Source organism: Lodderomyces elongisporus, chromosome 3, assembly GCF_030384665.1.
Source record: "Lodderomyces elongisporus chromosome 3, complete sequence".
NCBI lineage: Eukaryota > Fungi > Ascomycota > Pichiomycetes > Serinales > Debaryomycetaceae > Lodderomyces > Lodderomyces elongisporus.
Genome location: NC_083675.1, coordinates 1212011 through 1233360, shown reverse-complemented (window position 1 = coordinate 1233360; position 21350 = coordinate 1212011). Strand labels below are relative to the sequence as shown.

General features: G+C 37.3%; 9 protein-coding genes across 9 annotated transcripts; 7 read left to right on the top strand and 2 right to left on the bottom strand. All coding sequences in view use genetic code 12, as the record gives it.

The window, feature by feature from the left end:
- Positions 1-51: 51 nt before the first annotated feature.
- PVL30_002784 (uncharacterized protein) lies at positions 52-774 on the bottom strand (the record flags this gene model as incomplete). Its single annotated transcript, XM_001525307.2, has 1 exon — positions 52-774. The coding sequence occupies one exon, from the start codon at positions 772-774 to the stop codon at positions 52-54; it is 723 nt and encodes a 240-aa protein (XP_001525357.2).
- A 665-nt stretch (positions 775-1439) lies between these two features.
- PVL30_002783 (uncharacterized protein) lies at positions 1440-2384 on the top strand (the record flags this gene model as incomplete). Its single annotated transcript, XM_001525306.1, has 1 exon — positions 1440-2384. The coding sequence occupies one exon, from the start codon at positions 1440-1442 to the stop codon at positions 2382-2384; it is 945 nt and encodes a 314-aa protein (XP_001525356.2).
- A 1822-nt stretch (positions 2385-4206) lies between these two features.
- Positions 4207-5070, top strand: ODC1 (Mitochondrial 2-oxoadipate and 2-oxoglutarate transporter; the record flags this gene model as incomplete). The annotated part of the gene is made up of 1 exon (XM_001525305.1): positions 4207-5070. One exon carries the CDS (start codon positions 4207-4209, stop codon positions 5068-5070), a length of 864 nt encoding a protein of 287 aa, XP_001525355.1.
- A 979-nt stretch (positions 5071-6049) lies between these two features.
- On the top strand, positions 6050-9013 carry STE13 (Dipeptidyl aminopeptidase; the record flags this gene model as incomplete). The annotated part of the gene is made up of 1 exon (XM_001525304.2): positions 6050-9013. One exon carries the CDS (start codon positions 6050-6052, stop codon positions 9011-9013), a length of 2964 nt encoding a protein of 987 aa, XP_001525354.2.
- Positions 9014-9015: 2 nt separating this feature from the next.
- PVL30_002780 (uncharacterized protein) lies at positions 9016-9936 on the top strand (the record flags this gene model as incomplete). Its single annotated transcript, XM_001525303.2, has 2 exons — positions 9016-9023; positions 9447-9936. 2 exons carry the CDS (start codon positions 9016-9018, stop codon positions 9934-9936), a joined length of 498 nt encoding a protein of 165 aa, XP_001525353.2.
- Positions 9937-10590: 654 nt separating this feature from the next.
- PVL30_002779 (uncharacterized protein) lies at positions 10591-13179 on the top strand (the record flags this gene model as incomplete). Its single annotated transcript, XM_001525302.2, has 1 exon — positions 10591-13179. The coding sequence occupies one exon, from the start codon at positions 10591-10593 to the stop codon at positions 13177-13179; it is 2589 nt and encodes an 862-aa protein (XP_001525352.2).
- Positions 13180-13428: 249 nt separating this feature from the next.
- TFB2 (RNA polymerase II transcription factor B 52 kDa subunit) lies at positions 13429-14940 on the bottom strand (the record flags this gene model as incomplete). The annotated part of the gene is made up of 1 exon (XM_001525301.2): positions 13429-14940. One exon carries the CDS (start codon positions 14938-14940, stop codon positions 13429-13431), a length of 1512 nt encoding a protein of 503 aa, XP_001525351.2.
- Positions 14941-15558: 618 nt separating this feature from the next.
- Positions 15559-19032, top strand: RET1 (DNA-directed RNA polymerase III core subunit ret1; the record flags this gene model as incomplete). Its single annotated transcript, XM_001525300.1, has 1 exon — positions 15559-19032. The coding sequence occupies one exon, from the start codon at positions 15559-15561 to the stop codon at positions 19030-19032; it is 3474 nt and encodes a 1157-aa protein (XP_001525350.1).
- A 496-nt stretch (positions 19033-19528) lies between these two features.
- Positions 19529-21274, top strand: PVL30_002776 (uncharacterized protein; the record flags this gene model as incomplete). Its single annotated transcript, XM_001525299.1, has 1 exon — positions 19529-21274. The coding sequence occupies one exon, from the start codon at positions 19529-19531 to the stop codon at positions 21272-21274; it is 1746 nt and encodes a 581-aa protein (XP_001525349.2).
- Between the last annotated feature and the right edge of the window lie 76 nt (positions 21275-21350).

Below are 21350 nucleotides of genomic sequence, written 5' to 3'. Positions count from 1 at the left end.
AGGCTCTAATTGGTGAAGGTGTTGTAGATGCAACAAAGGAAATTAACGCATTTATGCCAATTTTCCCTTATTTTCATAGACATTGAGTCCCTTTTCAAACGCCCAATCAACTACATGTTCTACAGGCTCATCAAAAGCGTATGGTAACAAAGGAACAATACCCAATCCAATAGCAACTGGCCCATAAGTTTTCAATGCGGCAACTTTTGAGTTTTTGAAAATGTAGGATGAGTAACGCACTGCTGAATGGATAGTAAAAGCAGGTAATCCCATTGATGCTACACTTTGGAAAATACCTCTTTTCAATGCCACCAACTTCCAATCAGAGTCGATTGTATTGTGAGTGTGCTTGAACGTTTCAGCTGCAAGCAAACTTGGTTCTGGTTCTTTATCCCAGGGTTTCAATCCTGGTATGTATCTTCCCTCGCTCTTCATCTTTGTTGTCCAGGCTGCAAATGAGACATCTCCCAATATATAGAGCCAAGATACGGCGTACCCTGCTTTCACCAATATTGGATGTGCAACAGGTCTGAACGATTCTCCAATGTCTGAAGTGTATGCAACATATCTATGCGACGCTAAGAGAATGGTTCTCAATCTGTTGGCATAAGCTGCGTATCTCAAATTCGATTCTTGTTCTGATACTGAATTATCATCAATGGAACCTGTTATCCTTGCCACGGTTGCACCAAGACCGGAATTCGAGTCCGAGTCTTTATTTGAGTTCAAAGTCGAAGTTGAAGATGAAGTTGAACCTGAATTTGTAGAACTCATTTGCAAAGTATTGTGTAGATGAGCGAAATTAGGTTAAGTGGGACAAAGTGAGGTGAAATGGAGTGAGGTGAAATGGGATGAAGCAAAATCAGAGGGGCGTTTGGAATAAAACTTAGTTGGCTTACTTGCAAGTAGATTTAATTGACGAGTGCAAATTTCTCAATTGCTAAATCTCGAAATTTGAAATCTGTAGAGATTGCAAAAACACAAAACAAAGCTCGCAATGATAATGGAATCGAACCCACAAAATGGAAGCTTGCAAAAAGAATTGCCACATTGGAGGGCAAAAGTCAAAGAAAAAATTAAAATAAAATTAAATTAAATTAAATTAAAAAAATATATAGAGAGGGGGAGAATAAAACTTATATAGTTAATATAGTTAATATAGTTCATTAAATAAATTGAGCAGTACAAACAAATAGTACAAACAAAGAAACAAATTTGAAAACAGTTAAGTAAAGTTGTATTAATCAAATTGTATATATTAAAAAGAAACAAAAAAATCAAAGAAAAGGAGGGTTTCAGCAAGCGCTTATCTCCGCAAAGTCATTAGTCTGATCAAAGTCCAACAACATAACTAGAACCACTCCATAGAAACTACATATACAATTCCAGCAACAACACCAACACCAACACCAAGATTGGCATTAACAATTGATAACATTATGAAGTTGGCACTAGTTATAAGATTCACCAATGCGTTATCTTCAACTGAACAGATTCCTGATTTGTCTTTACCAATAACCATCAACTTCGAAAAGGATGACATCAACAAATTAGTCAATGTACTGTGGTTGAAGGCTTGTATCCGAAGTAAAGCCGCAGGATGTGCAAAGAGGCGGTTGAAATTAATATACAATGGACGCGTTTTGAATGATAAAACAGACTTTGAGAAAGAAGTGTTGAGCTCACAAAAGTCTCGATTGAATGATAATGACCGTATATACATACACTGTGTTGTTGGGGAAGAGCTCACCAATAGCCAACTCCAAGAAGAAAATCGGCTTGACAATAAACCGCAAGAGGTTACTACGACACCCAACGTTATTGGGTTTGACAGATTGTTGCAACAAGGATTTTCTGCAGAAGACGTGAGTGATTTACGAAGACAATTTTTACTGATATATGGCAACAATGCAGTTTCCGGAAGCAACGCGGCAGGACGGGACATTGCTGATCTTGAAGAGATTGAAAATAATCAAAGAGCAATGCGTGAGTTGGAAGAAAGATGGATCGAATCCACATCAGGCACTGGTGCTGGTGCTGGTGCTGGTGCTGGTATGGGCACGAGTACGAGTACGAGTACTGGTACGGGTACTGGTGTTAATATGGGAGGCGTAGGAGGAGGTGCCGATAATGCTGGTAATAACAATTCATCACAGCAAGAAAACACTGAACAAACTCAACAGATTCAGTCATTGGACATGGACGAGAGTCATGTGAATGAAGATTTGCTTCTTGGGTTTTGCATTGGTGTGTTTTTAGGAATAATATCGGTGGTGTTTTTACTAGTAGATGACTCGATATTCAACAAGAGGCAAAAGATGTCGGTGATAGCAGGTCTATTCATCAACTTCTCCTTGGCAATTGTTCGAGGTCAATGGATTTGATCATGGTAGAGAAAATAATTTTTTAGTGGTATGCACACATACATCTATATGTAGATAAACATATGAATTCACATGTTCTGTAAAGAATAGAAAAGAAAAGAGTGATTTAAAATGGAAAAGACGTATATATAGAAAGAAACTCCCTTCTTTCAAGTTAAATAATGGAAAAAAAAAATGTATGATCTACCAGCCCTCACTAAACTCCTTTTCAAAGTAATGGATTAAAATGAAAGGGCATTAAGATGATCGTTCTTGTGACAGAACATTATTCTCGCCAGAAGCTTGACGCTCGCCAACTCGTTGGGATATAAAAGAACAGACAAGCAACACGGTTAAAGCTTTGGCTGCCGCACGAAGAAGAAAAGAAGAGAAAAAAAAGAAGAAGAAGAAGAAGAAGAAGAAGAAGAAAAATTTTTGAAAACTGAAAAATAAAAAATTTCACGAAGAGATGGGATATTTATACCCACAAAAATGTTACACAAAAATGTTAACAACAAAAAGCTTTCAGACACTTTTTCCTTCCTTTCGCAGGCGCTGTTTTAGGAACTAGTCCATACCAAAAGTATCAGACTTGAGTCTCAAGGTTCTATATCACGTGATAGTAAACACATGACTATTAAAATAGTGAATTCTACCAAGTATTACAAGTGGGGAAATCAGATGAGAGACGACATCGGGTTTGTTTGTCTATTTTGCAGATTCTAAAATCGACTTCAACATCATATTTCGAAGCAAAAATGAAAAATGAAAAATGAAAGCGATAAAGTTTACTTCGGAAATAGATTATCCGCCATTCTAAACAGCATCAAATGTATGTCTTATTTTCTCTCTTTTTCGCTTGCCTCCTCCTTTTCAATTTCCGTATTGTGTCTCCACTCAACTTCAATATCCCATCCCCTCTCTCCGTTAGCGCTGAAAAAAAAAACAGTCCACAAAAAGTCATTTCTACATTTGTTTTGGGTTTGTCTTTTTTTTTTTTTTTGTTTTTCCATACATCCGATTTCTTCCTATATCATTTTCTTTTCCTCCCCTCCCCTCTTCCCCCCACCCCCCACTTCTCGCTCACTTGTCCACAAATTTCGATTTTTAATTTCACTTATCAGCAGAGTTTTTGTGGCCAATAAAGTATGCTAATTTTGCAATTAACCATCGAGCGTAGAGGAGTTAGAATATGAACAACTTTTTACCTTTCTTTGTTTTGTATTTTTTTTTTCTTTGGGAATTGAGGAGAGGTAAGTGCTACTGTGTGATATCCAACTTGTAGGTGCTACTACACGGTTATCCTCTATTATTTTCTGCCAAAGAGTTAAAAAATTGATTGAAATTATATTCTTCTTACTGGAGGGGGGGGAGAGAGGGGGTCCCGTTTCATAAAAGACAATTATTTGTTATCAACACTTGAATCTTGATTGATTCTTTTCCCTCTTCTTTTCTCAACCCTTTTCTTCTTTTGTTTCTTTTTGAAAAAAAATAAAATAAAAAAAAAAGAAAAGAAATAGATAAAAGAAAAGAATACCCATATCCCACCACATTTTTGCAATTGATAAATACAAGACTAACCTTGCACTGTTCTTTATCAATAGTTTTCATCCATTTAATTATTTAAATATTACTCTTCTCTTTTCTTTTAAATTTTTGGATTCACAAGTTTTTGCTTTTAATTTTTGTTCTTTATTTTTTGTTTTTTTTCTTTATTTTTTGGCTTAGGATAATTCTTCCCCACGCCAATTTATTCTTACAAAATTTTCCAACAATCACTACTACTGCAACTTCATCCTTTTTCTGAATAAGTTAATTATAACACATTTATATACCAGCAACCATGGCAGACCCAGCACCATTACCTTTCATATATCAATTCATTTCGGGAGCAGTAGCAGGGGTCTCAGAGATCCTTGTAATGTACCCATTGGATGTCGTCAAGACTAGACAACAATTGGACTCCACAGGAACCACCGGCGGCACAATCAATTGCTTAAGAACAATTGTCCGTGAAGAAGGGTTTTCAAGGTTATACAAAGGTATCACTGCTCCGATCTTGATGGAGGCTCCCAAGAGGGCTACAAAATTCGCTGCTAATGATGAATGGGGAAAATTCTACAAGAAGGCATTTGACGTTCAGCAAATGACACAATCATTGGCTATATTGACTGGTGCTACTGCCGGTGCTACCGAATCATTTGTCGTTGTTCCATTCGAATTGGTGAAGATCAGATTACAAGACAAGACCACAAAATTCAATGGTATGGGCGAAGTTATCAAGGATATTGTCCAAAAGAATGGTGTACTCGGATTATACAAGGGTCTTGAATCTACAATGTGGAGACACATCTGGTGGAATGCCGGATATTTCGGATGCATCCACCAAGTTAAAGGCTTGATGCCAAAACCAAAGGATTCGACTCAAAAAACTTTGATAGACTTGACGTGTGGTACAATTGGTGGTACCGTTGGTACCGTTTTAAACACACCATTTGACGTGGTCAAATCAAGAATCCAGGCCGGTTCGTCAAGGTATAAATGGACTTACCCATCATTGGGCATGGTTGCCAAGGAAGAAGGTTTCGCTGCATTGTACAAAGGTTTCATTCCAAAAGTGTTGAGATTAGGTCCTGGTGGAGGTATCTTGTTGGTGGTTTTTACTGCATGCATGGATTTCTTCAGAAAGATGCGCGATGAGAAATGATAAAGCAAAGTGGAGCATGACAAGGTGAATTTGGGCTAAACCAATACATGCTAAACGAAATATTATTCCAGGGTAGTTGTATATTTGTTTGATTATTGAGCCTTAGTCGTTTCTTTCAACCTTTTTTTAATAAGATAGAATCAAAAATAAAAATAATAATAAGAAGAAGAAGAAGAAGAAGAAGAAGAAGAAGATAAAATAATAAACGAGCCCAATGGGAATTTTTTTATCTGAGTAAAGCCGTAATGGAGCTTTTATTGTTTAAAGTTGTGTAGATTTTGTTGAATACCTCTATGAAATAGTCAATATCGTGGCGACTTGTGTTCTAAACGAACGAATTTTCGGCTTAGATTCTTCATTGTAAAAGTATCGCCAAGGAAACTTGCCTTAAGCTGATACTAGAACCAGCACCTTCTTCCACCTATCTCTAACCATTCGATGATACATTCAAATATGAATATTTTTTTTTCTTCCAAAATCAAAGAGATACACCAGATATTAAAAATGAATTAAAATAAAACAAAATAAATGAAAATAAATAAATGAATAAAAATAAAAAGAATGTATTAACGGTGAAAAATTTATATAATATCGTCAACAAGAAAAGATCTGACACAAAATTAACACAGACGAGATTAGAGAGAGGGAGACAGAGAAAGGAAGACGGACAAAAATAGACTCCAGTATGTACATATATACATTTGTTTATTTATTTATTTATTTATTTATAAGTATACAGTCAGGACTTGTGTTTCGAGAAATAAAAAAGTAAAGTTTTCAATTGTTAATTTATATACCAATTGATGAGAGAACCAGTGAATCTTATCTAACTACGCATTGTCGCTGCAGCTTCTTGTTGTTTTTGTTGTTGTTTTTTTTTCTTCTTCTTCTTTCCATTCGTCTTTTCTATTTTGACTGTTTTCTTTTCCCATTTTTTATTTCGATATTGACTTATACCACGATTTACTTTTTATGAGCCATGTTTCCTACTAGCAAACGAAATTCACCGTATGGTGATGGGGAAGTATATGAATTGGTTGAACAGAACCCGAGCTTTCTTACAAAACAGAGTAACTCAAGTCACCATAAAGACGAAGGAGAACAAGAACAAAATGAAAATGAAAATGAAGGTGAAGGTAAGGAAGGAACATCCTTACGACGATCTGACGAGTCACAATTTTCTGCCTTTTTTGAGGACATAGAACAATGCTCCATGGGATCCAACCCTGGTGATGATGGTAGTGGCGGCAACAACAAACGTGACTTTCATGATGACCCTATCTTCCATGCCATACTACGCAGATACCACAAGGAAGGTATTAGTGTTAAGATTTGTAGTGGAATCCTGATATTCTGTGTCATTATTTGGATTGGGGCAGTTATATTATACTCGCAGCTACAGCCGCTTCAATTGATCGATAAGGTAAAGTGGCAGACCTCGATTCAAATAAGCGGCCAAAATATTACACTTAATCGCTATGATCCCGCATTTAACAATATTACTTTTGAAAATTGGAGACGTGGTGAATACAAATCCCATATGCAACCAGTCGTGTGGCTAGCCGAGAGTCAATATCCAAAAGATAACAATGGAGGAGGATTTTATTTGACTACAAGGAGCAAAGAACAAATCGTCATCAATCAGATCAATTCCGGCTATGAAAAGGTGTTTATTGAAAACAGAAAATTTGCTTATCAAAATAACTTCTTCTATATTGAAGATTTAGTGCCAAATCCAGCAAAGGCTATAGACGAGTTGAATAGCGTGCATCTTGTTAAAACAAATGGCTTATCTCAATGGAGACACCTGTCATTTGCACTTTACTGGCTCTATAACCCGATGTTGGCATCATTCCAGCCTATTAAGCCGCCTAGTGATAGCAATGGTGAAAAGAGAAACCTTCCAGACTTGGAATCATTGGTCAAGTTGCACTTTGCTGAATTTTCACCTGATGGGAAATATATTGTGTTTGGTTTCGAGCATAACTTGTATATTCAAGAATTAGAAACCGATAATGTTTTCCAAATAACCCATGACGGTTCGCCTGCAATCTTCAACGGGAAACCAGATTGGGTTTACGAAGAGGAGGTTGTTGCTACAGATCGAATGATTTGGTGGTCACCCGATTCGCAAAACTTGGCGTTTGCTAAGCTCAACGATTCCTTAGTACATGACGTTGATATAAACTATTATGTGAAACCTAATAACCAAGTAGGAATGCTGTATCAACAACCAGATGACAATCAACAACTTGCACGTGAGTCAAATCAATATCCCTTGCATACAGCCATCAAATACCCCAAGCCAGGGACTAATAATCCGCTTGTTACTATCCATGTCTGCAATATTGACTCAAAAAACATTATACAAATTGGAGATGATGAAACTAATGATGAAACCATTGGCCATGATTATATCTTATATCAAGGTGCATGGATTGACAAAGATAGTTTTTTGATGAAGCAGACGGATCGTACCAGCTCTTTGGTTTTGAAAAGGCTTTTTCAATTGTCAAGTTCCGCGTCTACTATTGTTCATGCTGAAAATATCACCACTGCTTATGGTGGTTGGACCGAAAGAATGAAACCATTCACAGTTGTTAAAAACGGACTTGAAGAAGCAAACAAGTACATTGACACTGTCGTTGTCGATGGCAAAAACTATTTGGCTATGTATGATCTGCCAAGTAGCACTTCTCCGCTGAAAGTATTTGATAAATATCAAGCAATTGGAGAGGCATTCTATGATAAACAAGAGAATTATATTTATTTCCTTACAAACAACAAGAGTCCAATGGACTCGCATCTAATTGGGGTTGGCCTCAAACTAGGGAACTATTTGGAGATCACTGACGTAAAGCTGGACGGCTATTATTCAACTCAATTTGCGCCCAATGGTAGACTTGTTAATTTACTTTATGAGGGCCCTGGTGAACCTTGGCAAAAGCTTTTAAGTATGGTCGAAATACATGATCAGATAGGTGAAGGAGAAGATAGTAATGACAATGGAGGTAATGGTGGGAGTGGTAGTAGTGTCAAAACGACAACTGAAGCAGCAATAAAAGAAGTCATTGATCACCAACCACTATTGAACAAGGTAAAAGAGTTTAGTGAAAAAATTGAGACGTTAAATTTACCCACAGTAGTTTATAAAGAAATCAAACTCAAAAAGGAGGATATCAAGATAAGTGTCAAGGAAATATTTCCTCCTAATTTCAATCCTAAAAATGGTAGGAAATACCCAGTCGTTGTACATGCATATGGAGGACCGGGATCTCAGGTTTTGTTCAAAAAATTTGATATTGATTTTTTGCAAATTCTAAGCGCCAATTTGGACTCTATAGTGCTCTTAGTTGAACCTCGTGGCACTGGAGGCAGGAACTGGGAGTTTGAGGCATTTGCTAGTAGAAAGATTGGGTATTGGGAACCCCGTGACATCCAAACATTCACATCAGAATATCTTGCTGTCAACAAGGAATTTGTGGATCCGCAACATGTGGCAATCTGGGGCTGGTCTTATGGAGGATTCACGACACTAAAAACTTTAGAATATGATGCAGGCTCTATATTCAAGTATGGTATTGCCATTGCACCAGTGACGAACTGGCTATTCTACGACTCAATTTACACGGAAAGAATTATGAAACATCCACTGGAAAACTACAATTACAAAGAAACATCTAGAATCAACGATGTTGAAAAAATCGCAAAAGCAAAGAGATTCCTATTAATGCATGGTTCAAGCGATGATAATGTTCATATTCAAAACTCCATGTGGCTCTTGGATAAACTACAAACTGCAAATGTAACTAATTATGACTTTGAGATATTTCCCGATAGTAACCATAACATAAACTATCGTAATGCAGGAAATATGGTATATGGTAAGATTCTTCGTTGGTTAAAGGATGCATTCAATGGAAAACTTGATGACTTGAATTAATTATGTTAAAGTTAATAATTATAATGTCACAAAAAATTTCTTAGTTGTCTTTTATTTCTTAAACAAAAGAATCAAGAAAAACATTTTTTTTTCTCCTTTATTTGTAAATAAGTGCGCTTGTTCAATATAATTATTTTATATATATTCATATATATATATATATATATATATATTGTTGATGTTTTTGCAACCAAAATTGGTATTTACTATTGTCAAGAACATCAACAGAAGTAGCAACAACGTGAGAATGACGAATATGGTTCAATCTTGTAAAGGTATGTACGGTTTAAAGGCCCCAATAGTTGGTATTCTTTTAACCTTTTAGTGTTTCTTCTCTTTTGAAACCTTTGTAATTTTTTGAGAGAGTCCGAAACTAACTTTTCTTTCTAGTTTTCAAACCTTGCACAAACAAATACGGCCACAAGGTTCAAAGCCAACGTACTATGTCACGAGAAGACGAAATTTTGAGAGATCTTCGGTTTTATAGACTTCAAAAAGATACATTGGAAAAAGCAGTTAAATATGTTAAAGATGAACCACGTATTGAAAAGTTGATCAGTTACTGGCGTACAATTGCACAGATGGCTTCTAATTATGTTTATAATGAGCAATCGGTAAAGTTTTCACGATGTGGTGGATTTAGAAAATGGCAAGAGGAAACTTGGGAACGCGAAATCGCTGAAGAGAGGAGTAAATTGAACGATGCGCGTGAGATGTTGCTTTTAGAGCTTAAAGACATGCAAAAAGAGATGGACGAGGAAGATATTGAGTGCATCATGAAAGAATTCAATGAATTGCATGGCTTGGACGACGACGGTGAGGTTATAGACGAAAAGGAGATGCCAGAGTTCACTGATGACTTCACCATGAAAGATCTCTATAGAATTTTGAAACTCGATTATGATCTCGTTTATGAGACATAATTATTAAATTGAAGCAGTGATTAAGTTGATTTCAAGAAAACCACTTTCAATAGATTAATAAAAAAAAAAAAACTTATTTGACCTCGTTTCTCTATTTCGTTAAAGTCTTGAAAAGCATGAATTAATTTTTCTGTCTTGTTCAATACCCTTCACTCATGCTTCTTCTCTTCCTAATCCTCTTTCCCTTCGCTCTTTTTTTTTTGATTTCTTGCTCCAAGTCATGCATCCCAACTTGGAAATGTAATTATTTGCCTTTTTCATAATTATTATCTGATGTAAGTTGAGTTATTATCCATTTCTCACTCTTCAATAGAGATGACAATGTCTCATCAAAAATCTCTTCCTTTTTGTAACACACTTTAGTTTCTTAATGTTTCTTTTGTTTCTTTTTCTTTTTTTTTTTGTTCTTTTTGTTCTTTCGGTCCAGTTTTGTGTATTGCAAAAAAAAAGCGAAAAAAAAAAAAGAAATAGAAAAAGAAATAGAAAGGATATAGAAGAGCGCCGCAAGCATTAACTTGTGCTGCTTCTACTGTTGCAATTTCTTCGATACTGGTGTTGCATAATTCTTTCTTCTTACTAATCCTCTTTATTTTTCCTTAAACTCATTTTCCAACTTAGAGAACCACCAAGAGATATCCATAGATAACATTTGAGATGAACTCTTCAATGATACTAGATGATTCAAAGCTACTGGGTACATCACACAAAATCAGTAGGGAAGGTCTACTAGATTTACTAAGGAGTCTCAGTAAGGGGTTGGACGCGACGCATCTAAGACTAGAAGAGGCAATCGATGCCATAATGAGTGGTTTACCTAACACATTAACAACAAAAGAGTTTTACACTTATGTGTCTGAGACAGTTGCAGCAAGAGTTATATACCACCCAGACTACTCCATCTTAGCTGGACGAGTGGAGGCAAAATTCCTTCAGCTTCAAGTCCCATATCGATTTAGTGAAAATGTCGAGAGGCTCAAACAATATAGTCCAAGAAAGGGCAAGTCATTTTCGCCGATATCTGAAGACTTTTACAAAGTTGTCATGGAACATAGGGATGTGTTTGATAAGATAATAAAGAGTGACCGGGATTATGATTTGACGTATTTTGGAATAAAGACGTTGGAAAACTCGTATCTTTTAAGAATCGATGGCGAAGTGGCAGAAACTCCACAGCAAATGTTTTTGCGAGTCTCGATTGGTATCCACACACACTCTGTGAGTCATGTTGAAGAAACCTACAATTTGATGTCTCAAAAGTACTTTATACATGCGCTGCCGACATTGTATAATGCCGGCAGCAAATTCAACTATTTGTCGTCGTGCTTTTTGATGGCAATGAAAGACGACTCGATTGATGGCATTTACAAGACCTTGCATGAAACAGCACTTATATCAAAGGCTTCAGGTGGTGTTGGAATACATGTCCATGATATTAGAGCAAATGGATCTTATATTGCCAGCACAAATGGCTTGTCAAATGGTTTGGTACCAATGTTGCGTGTTTTTAACAACACAGCAAGGTTTGTTGATCAAGGGGGTGGTAAAAGACCTGGTGCATTTGCTATTTACCTTGAGCCGTGGCATGCTGATGTATTTGATATCCTTGATATGAGAAAGAATCATGGTAATGAAGAACACCGAACTAGAGACTTGTTTTATGGATTGTGGATTCCAGATTTGTTCATGGAAAGGGTAAAAACAAATGGACAGTGGTCTTTATTCTCGCCTGACGAAGCACCTGGGTTGAGCGATGTTTATGGTGATGACTTTAAAGAGCTTTACGAGAGATATGAAAAAGAAAAGTTGGCTACTCGAACTATTAATGCACAAAAGCTTTGGTTGGCAATTTTAGAGTCGCAAACGGAGACTGGTGGGCCTTATATGCTATACAAGGATGCATGTAATCGGAAATCGAATCAAAAGAATTTGGGCACCATCAAGTCATCCAATTTGTGTTGTGAAATCATTGAATACTCGTCTCCTACTGAGACTGCAGTCTGCAATCTTGCTTCGTTGGCTTTGCCATCTTTTCTCGAAGTTTCTGAAGACGACATCAAATTCGATTTCTTAAAGTTACATGAGGTTACAAAGGTTGTCACCAAGAACTTGAATAAGGTCATAGATGTTACCATGTATCCTGTTGAGTCGGCCAAGAACTCAAACAAAAAACATCGTCCCATAGCCCTTGGAGTTCAAGGTTTGGCTGATTTATTTCTTGAGCTAAGGTTACCATTTGACTCTAGTGCAGCAAAAAACTTGAATATACAAATATTTGAAACTGTTTATCATGCAGCTATAGAAGCTTCTATGGAATTATCCATTGTGGAGGGCCCATATGCTTCTTTCCAGGGATCTCCTGCATCCAAAGGCAAATTGCAGTTTGACTTGTGGAATCACAAGCCATCAGATTTATATGACGACTGGGATATACTAAAGAGCAAAGTGATGAAATATGGGTTGAGAAACTCGCTTTTGGTGGCGCCTATGCCAACAGCATCAACTTCACAAATATTAGGTTTCAACGAGTGTTTTGAACCTTACACATCAAATTTATACAACAGGAGGGTGCTCTCTGGTGAGTTTCAAGTTGTTAACAAGTACCTCATAAAGGACTTGATAGATTTGGGTCTTTGGAATTCGGCTATGAGAAATAAGCTTATGATGGATGGTGGATCAGTGCAAAATATAGATATCTTACCAAAAGAGTTGAAAACGCTTTATCGTACAGTGTGGGAACTTAAACAGAAGGATATAATAGACATGGCAGCTGATCGTGCCAAGTTTATTGATCAGCTGCAAAGTATGAATATTTATTTACAAAACCCAACGATTGGGAAATTGACCAGTTGCCATTTCCATGCTTGGGAAATGGGGTTAAAGACTGGAATGTACTATTTGCGCACACAAGCTGCAACACGGGCGATACAGTTTACAATAGATGCTAATGAAGCAAACTTGGTGAATACGCAACAAACTTCATTAAACAAAGGATTAAAGAGGAAAAAATATGTAGAGACAACCGCGATGAAGAAAATAAAGGTCACTGATTACGCAACTCCCGAGTCAGAAGGAAACGCAGATTCATACCCATATTCATACCCCGGTGGTATTGATGATCGTCATCATAACCGTGATGCTGAGGAGGAAACAGGTTCAGAGCAAGAATTATACGATATACATGACTCCACTCCTGTGGCATGCGATATAAAAGATCCTGAAAATTGTTATGCTTGCTCAGGTTGATTGTAAATAGGTTTGAGCATTCAAAGAAAAGAGAAAAAAAAAAACAAGAATTTTAAATTAGATGTAACACTTGTAAGTAGGATATAGGATTTTGAATAAAGAAATGGATGAAACATGAGTTGAAAAAAAGTAAAAAAAAAAAAAGAAAAAAAATAAATTAATGCAAAATCGAAAATTAAAGATTAACAAAGAATTGAAAAAAATGCATTGAGAATGAACATTAAATTTGTGATAAAACTATCCAAACTTCTACCTAAGTTTTCTATTAGCAAATTCGGCAACTTGTGTCATCCCATCTTTCGTAACGAAAAACTTTTTCTTTACTTTATCTGCCCATATAAGCACTCCAATTTCTGCTGCATAATTGGACAACATATCATACTCCTGCTGATTGGCAAAATCTTTGAACAAGTACCCGTCAAAAGTTTGGATCCGGTCCAATTCAAGCTGCCATAATTTTATTTGGTCTACAACGTTTGGTGGGAGCACTTCCAATCTGTGTTGCGAAATTGCACCATCGGTTTTACTTTGAGGTGCACCACCTGCCGTATTAATATTATGACTAGCATCGAATTCGACTTTCTTATCCAACCTCTCCTTGGCCAATGCTCTCATTTGTGGGTGCGCATGCGTCTCCAAGAATTTAATGATTTGGTCTGCCGTAATACCATTGTATAGCGCATTTCGAATCGATTCACGGGTTATTTGACCACAAATCATATTTGAAAATCTGGTCTTCATGTGCACAAACAAATTCAATATAGCAATTTCCAATGGTGAATTGGTATAAGCATACATTTTAAAGTTTGTTTCAATAATGATAGACTCTTTCGTCTGCGTCGATGACGCCAACGAAGTCTCCGTCTCATCCAAAGCCTGCTCCACTGCCATTGAGGGGGTTTTCAATGCTGCTGAGTCCGAAGTCAAGGTTGTAGCAAGTCTAGTTGGATAAAATCGACTTGAGGTGTCGCTTTTCTGATAAACTAGCCCGTAGTCTTTCAAATCAGCAAGCATGCTCACCTGGGTTTCACTTAAATTCGAAACAGAGTAACTGTTTCCCAACTCCAATGAACCGAGAATAAATATGAAATTTAGCACATCCACTGCATCCATGTTGAGTTCCTGAGTAAGGTTCAAGTACTGCAACAATAATGTCCATATCTGCGCATTGACATCTTGCAAAAGAAACTGAAAGCCAGTATTGGTAATGTTGAGAGTGCCATCCTCTTCATGTTGCTCCATTAAACCCCCAAGTTTCAATAAGCTCAACACTGATTTTGAAGGTGGTTTTGTTCCCTCTGTTCCCACCATAAAATGCAAAATACTCTCCCATTTTTGAGAAGCAAACGAGTCAAGAAAGGCCAAGTCCACCTTATTTGGATCCGCTGTAGTGCTCACACTTCCAAATGCATTCGGATCCTGAGAACCTGTCAAGCAGTCTCTGAAATTGGTGCGGAATATGGTGTTTAGTCGAAGGTGCGTTCCCTTGCTATCAAACTCGATGAGATGAAGAGACTCTAGTCGTTTTAACGCATCAAACTCAAGCTTTTTCGCCAGAGGTTTGCACCATTTAGTCAAGTCCTTCATGGACACAGGCTTTTCGGTGAATATCATCGACATGATGTAGAATTTTGCCATTGAAGAAAGAAGTCTATAAATGGCAAGACACGTGGCTGGTGCTTCATAAAGCTTAAGTTGAACAGCTTTCGGTAGATCTTCTAAATACTCATTGACAGTTGCTTTAAAAAGATTTGAGGACATTGGGAAGTGACAGTGAAGTAAAAAAAAACAGTCGATTTTAAAATAAAAAATTAAAAAAATCAATAAGAAAGATAAAGATAAAAAGCAAAATAAAAAACAACAGGCTGTAAAGTGTGCTGACGTAGCTATGTGGGTGATACAACGATCAAATGGTATATAATATTATAATGATATTGATGGCGGGGTAAATGGATTGATGGATATAAAGACAAGACGAGACGAGACAAGACAAGACAAGACAAGATGAAATATATGGGAAGTTATATTGTTATATTGATGTATAGATATATATTGCAATGTTGTATCTCCAATATTAAAAGTTTCTAAAACTATCTATGTATTAGATCTCGCTGATAGTTTATTAAGAGGTAGCGAAAGTCGTTAGTCTATAAAAATTTCCCAACGGACCTTTGTTTTTTTTTTCTCACTCTTCTTCTTATTCTTCTCTCTATTCTATTTTCCGTTATTTTTTTGCCCTGATCTCATCTGTCTTACTAATAGTAACTCATCACTAACGCACCAAACATAAAACTTACCTACAACTTACATATAACGTACTTACAACTTACCAACAAACTTTCCCAACCTCTACCAAATCCGCTTCTTTCACCCAATATAATGCCTCCTAGAAAAAAGGGAAGACATTCTTCCACTGCGGATGCTGCATTCAATGATCTTTTAAAACCAACATATAGAGGTAAAAGATTAGAGGATGAAATCAATACGGCGGAGGACAAATGGAATCTACTACCGGCATTCCTCAAGATCAAGGGACTTGTGAAACAACACTTGGACTCATTCAACTATTTTGTTGACACAGACTTGAAGAAGATTTTGAAAGCAAATTCTTTAGTGCTATCCGATGTGGATCCTGATTTTTATGTCAAGTATCTCGATATACGAGTTGGACACAAGTCGACCTCAGCGCCAGGAACAAAAGAAGTCATTTTGCCACCTCACGAGTGTAGACTTCGAGATCTTACCTATAGTGCACCAATATATGTTGATGTGGAGTACACAAGAGGACGCAAGATTATTAGACACAATGATCTCGAGATTGGAAGAATGCCTGTTATGTTGCGTTCCAACAAGTGTATGTTGGATGGACTCGATGAAAGGCAAATGGCGCAAGTAGACGAATGTCCATTGGATCCTGGTGGATACTTTGTAGTTAATGGTACAGAAAAAGTTATTTTGGTCCAAGAACAATTGTCGAAAAACAGAATTATCGTTGAGGCAGATGACAAGAAGGGGATTGTTCAAGCTTCGGTAACGTCATCAACGCATGAGAGAAAATCAAAGACCTACGTCATCACCAAGAATGGCAAGATTTACTTGAAGCACAACTCTATTGGTGAAGATGTGCCTATTGTTATTGTATTAAAAGCCGCAGGTATCACTTCTGATTTGGAGATATTACAATTGGTTTGTGGGTCAAATCCTCATTACCAAGACTTGTTTGTTGTCAATTTTGAAGAAGCAGCAAGATTAGAGGTTTTCACACAGCAACAGGCTCTTTTGTATTTGGGGAAAAGGGTCAAGACCATAAGAAGAGCTGGTGCTCCCAAATTGTCGCAATTGCAGGAAGGTATAGAGGCAATAGCTACAACCATTGTGGCGCATTTAACTGTGAGCAACTTGCAATTTAAGGAAAAAGCATTCTACATGGCTATGATGGCTAGAAGAGTAGTTATGGCGATGCATAATCCGAAAATGGTTGATGATAGGGATTATGTTGGTAATAAGAGATTGGAACTTGCAGGACAATTAATGTCTTTGCTTTTTGAAGATTTGTTCAAAAAATTTAACTCAGATTTCAAAGCCAACATAGACAAGATATTGAAAAAACCAAGTCGAACAACAGAGTTTGACGCTCTTCTTTCGATAAATATTCATTCAAATAATATAACCATGGGTCTAAATAGGGCCATCTCCACTGGTAATTGGTCCTTAAAACGGTTCAAGATGGAGAGGGCTGGTGTGACCCATGTTTTGTCAAGATTGTCATACATCTCTGCCTTGGGTATGATGACACGTATCTCGTCTCAGTTTGAAAAATCAAGAAAAGTGTCGGGTCCAAGAGCATTACAACCATCGCAGTTTGGTATGCTTTGTACTGCTGATACACCAGAAGGTGAAGCTTGTGGTCTTGTTAAAAATTTGGCATTGATGACCCACATCACAACGGATGATGAAGAGCTTCCAATAAAGAAGCTTTGCATAGCTCTTGGATGTGAGTCCATACTAGGTCTTGACTCATCAACTTTGCATGTTGACGGAAACTTTGGAGTGTTTTTGAACGGTACTTTGATTGGTGCCACCAGGTTTCCAGTCAAATTTGTCAATGATTTCAGACACTTGAGACGTGCTGGTAAAGTCTCGGCTTTCATCTCTATATATACAAACACGCATCATCAAGCAGTCCATTTGGCAACTGATGGAGGAAGAATTTGTCGTCCTTTAATTATTGTGGAAAAGAACAAGTCCAAAGTACAATCAGAACATTTGAAAAAATTACTCAGAGGTGAGTGGCAATTTGATGATTTCTTAAGAGAAGGTTTAGTGGAGTATTTGGATGTCAATGAGGAAAATGACTCGTTGATTGCTCTTTACGAAAAGGATATTGGCTCTAATGCCAATGCCACAGTTACCCATCTTGAAATTGAGCCATTTACCGTCCTTGGTGCCGTTGCTGGATTAATTCCATATCCACATCATAACCAATCACCTAGAAATACATATCAATGTGCGATGGGTAAGCAAGCTATTGGTGCTATAGCTTATAATCAATTTAAGAGAATTGACACTTTGCTTTACTTTATGGTTTATCCTCAACAACCAATGGTAAAGACAAAGACCATTGAATTGATTAACTACGATAAACTACCGGCTGGTCAAAATGCCACGGTTGCAGTTATGTCCTATTCTGGGTACGATATTGAGGATGCCTTGGTGTTGAATAAATCTTCTTTGGATAGAGGTTTTGGAAGATGTCAAGTTGTTCGTAAGAACACTGTTCAGTTGAAGAAATATCCAAATCATACAAAGGACATTCTTTCCGGTATGAGGGTTGATGAAAATAACGAGCCGATTTTCCCGCATCAAGCTTTGGGGCCTGATGGACTTGGTGAAGTTGGAAGCAGAATTGAAAATGGGCAAGTGTTTGCAAACAAGTTTGTGCCTACAAACTCTGGAGAGTCTACTTTTGCAGGAGGCATGCAACAACAACCTCAAGCCGAGAGTCATAGAGAAGCAGCACAATACTACAAAGGACCTGAGCCATCGTATGTGGACCAAGTGATGATGTCTGTTAGTGACAATGATCAAGCATTGGTTAAGGTGCTTTTGAGACAAACGAGAAGACCAGAGTTGGGAGATAAATTTTCCTCAAGACACGGTCAAAAGGGTGTTTGTGGTATCATTGTGCAGCATGAGGACTTGCCGTTTAACGATGATGGTATATCTCCTGATATTATTATGAACCCACATGGTTTCCCATCGCGTATGACGGTTGGTAAAATGATTGAATTGATTTCAGGTAAAGCTGGTGTCCTTAATGGGTCCTTGGAGTATGGTACTTGTTTTGGAGGTTCGAAATTGGAAGATATGTCGAAAATTTTGGTGAGCAAAGGGTTCTCCTATTCTGGTAAGGATATGTTGTACTCTGGAATAACTGGTGAGTGTCTTCAAGCTTATATTTTCTTTGGCCCAATCTATTATCAAAAATTGAAACACATGGTGTTGGACAAGATGCACGCAAGAGCAAGAGGTCCAAGGGCCGTTTTAACAAGACAACCCACCGAGGGTAGATCAAGAGATGGTGGTTTGAGATTGGGAGAGATGGAGAGAGACTGTGTTATAGCATATGGTGCCTCGCAATTACTTTTGGAAAGATTAATGATTTCCTCGGATGCCTTTGAAGTTGATGTTTGTAACAAGTGTGGATTAATGGGTTACAACTCTTGGTGTACCACTTGTAAAGGAAGTGAGAATATTATAAAGATGACCATACCCTACGCTGCAAAGTTATTGTTCCAAGAATTGCTTTCAATGAACATTGCGCCAAGATTGAGACTAGGCGATGTCTTTTAGAACGATGGAGAGATGAGGTAAGGTGAGTTAAGAGAAAAAGAAAAGTCGATCTATAGATTATCCATGTTGTTCTTTCTGTTCCTGTGGTGGTGGTGGTGGTTGTTGTTGTTGTTCTTATGGTGAAGGTGGTACCATTTTATACAAAATAGGAGCCAAAAAAAAAGAGAAGAAAAGATTAGAAGGAAAGACAATAGAATAGAAGAGAAAATGAAAGCTATTTTATAATTGAACATAATAAATATGCATGTATAATAAACCATGATTCCTTCTAGAGTCTTTTAATTATTTTCTTTTGTGGATGTTTTTTTTTCCTTTTGTGGATGTTTTTTTTTCTTTTCGTATCTATATTTGTTCTCATAAAAAAAAAAGTATGGGGTAACTCGGATAACTCTCCTTGGTTACTTATTTTGTACAAACTTATACAACAAAAAACATATCTTTATCACGTAAACAGCTATTGGTGAAACTTATGAATTATTCCTAAACTTTTTTAACTATGCATTCGCAGAGAAAGGCTATGTGGCTAGGTCTTGGGCTTATTTGTGCTTTGACAATCGTCATCTTGAACGGTGTCTACTTTACCGCTTTTACAAATGCCACTGCGACTACTGCTGCTACTACAACCACTAATACTACCACCACCTCAAATACTGCTACTACGTTTGCGCATAGATTGACATCATTCATATATTCCCCAGAAAACCCATTATCAAGAATATCAAACAAACTCACTCGTGGTAATGAACAGACTGATTATACTACTGGAAAACAAAACTATGAAGTTGATCCAGAAAATCCCTTGAACAATTTGATGAACTCCTTCTTCCCTATAGATTCAGTAATCAGATTCAACACCACCGAACCGCAAGATTGCGATAACTTTACTAGTCACCAAATATACGGCAGGTATGCATCGTTCAGTCCTATTTTGAACCATGTGAAGCGCACCGAATATGCCTTACTTCCTCATGACGCATGCAGTGAGATTAAATTGAATACAAATAAACGATTCAAAGACTTTAGTGAATCTAATAAGTATTATTACCTGCACAAGGCATTGGTTGTGCTTCGAGGCGGGTGCACTTTTGTTGATAAAGTTAAGTCAATAATGGACTCTGATTTGCAACCCTCTGCAATAATAGTTGCCAATGACGAACCCTTAAAGGGCCTCCTCACTATGTTTTCCAGCACCTACAATCAAGATGGAACATTGGAAATACCCATCATGTTCATTACTTATGAGGATTACAAATTGCTTCAACACTATGAGGGTTTAAACCTTACTATCAGTATCAGTACCGCAACTGTTGGTAGTTGGGTCACCATAATGTTGTCGATGATTTTTTCACCGCCGTTGCTCATTATTGTATTGTACGCTGCAATCGTTTGCGGCCAGAAACTTCGAAGGCGACAAATCAACAAGCGAAATGCTGAAATGGTAAAGGAACTCCCCGTTTACATTTACAACGATCTACACTTGATCAAAGAGGCTGATTTCAAAAAGTATTTGAAGGAACATGCTAGTGAATTTGATAATATTGAAGCATCGATAGAGGATGATTGTCATGGTAATAGTAACAGTAGCAATGGTGGTGGCGGTGCTGGTTTTGATGGTGATAATGATAATGATTATGGTACAGGTGTCGCAACACCAAAATCAGAAGCATCGTCATTGATCAGAAAAAAGTACGAAATTAGAATTGACCCAAACTTGGCGGTATTAACCACCCCTGCAGAGTTTTTTAGGTCCTACAAATGCTCTATTTGCTTAGAAAAGTACCGTCCTTTGAAATCCAGAGTTCTCATATTGAAATGTCGCCATTTTTTCCATGAAAAGTGTTTATCCAACTGGCTCATCAATTTTAAAAGAAGTTGTCCATTATGCAATTCATCATTCCTGGACCCGGATCTGAACCAGCAAGTTAATCAGAGAGGTGTGATGAACGACGGCGTTGGCGGTAATTATGGAGCAACCGCGGATTTAGAGCTGGCGCCGGAAAATGGATCCCTGGTAGAGTCAGTAGCTTCGACGACTTTAAGGGTGGGACCAACTGTAACTGTATTTGAGATCAATAATCCACCCATTTTGAGTAATGAAGCTCCGCAAACCCTATCAAGGCAGACTTCTTTCAATTCTCGACCGATATTGATGACAAGACCGCTGGCAATCTTGAGTCAATACAATAACAGTTCTGGTCTTGATCGTGAAGAACTAAGTACCAGTATTGATTCTGCAAATTAGTTTTCCCTTTACTTTTCATTATTGTTATTAATTCTTGGTAGGTTGTAAACTTCGTGTTATGGTATACTATATAAAT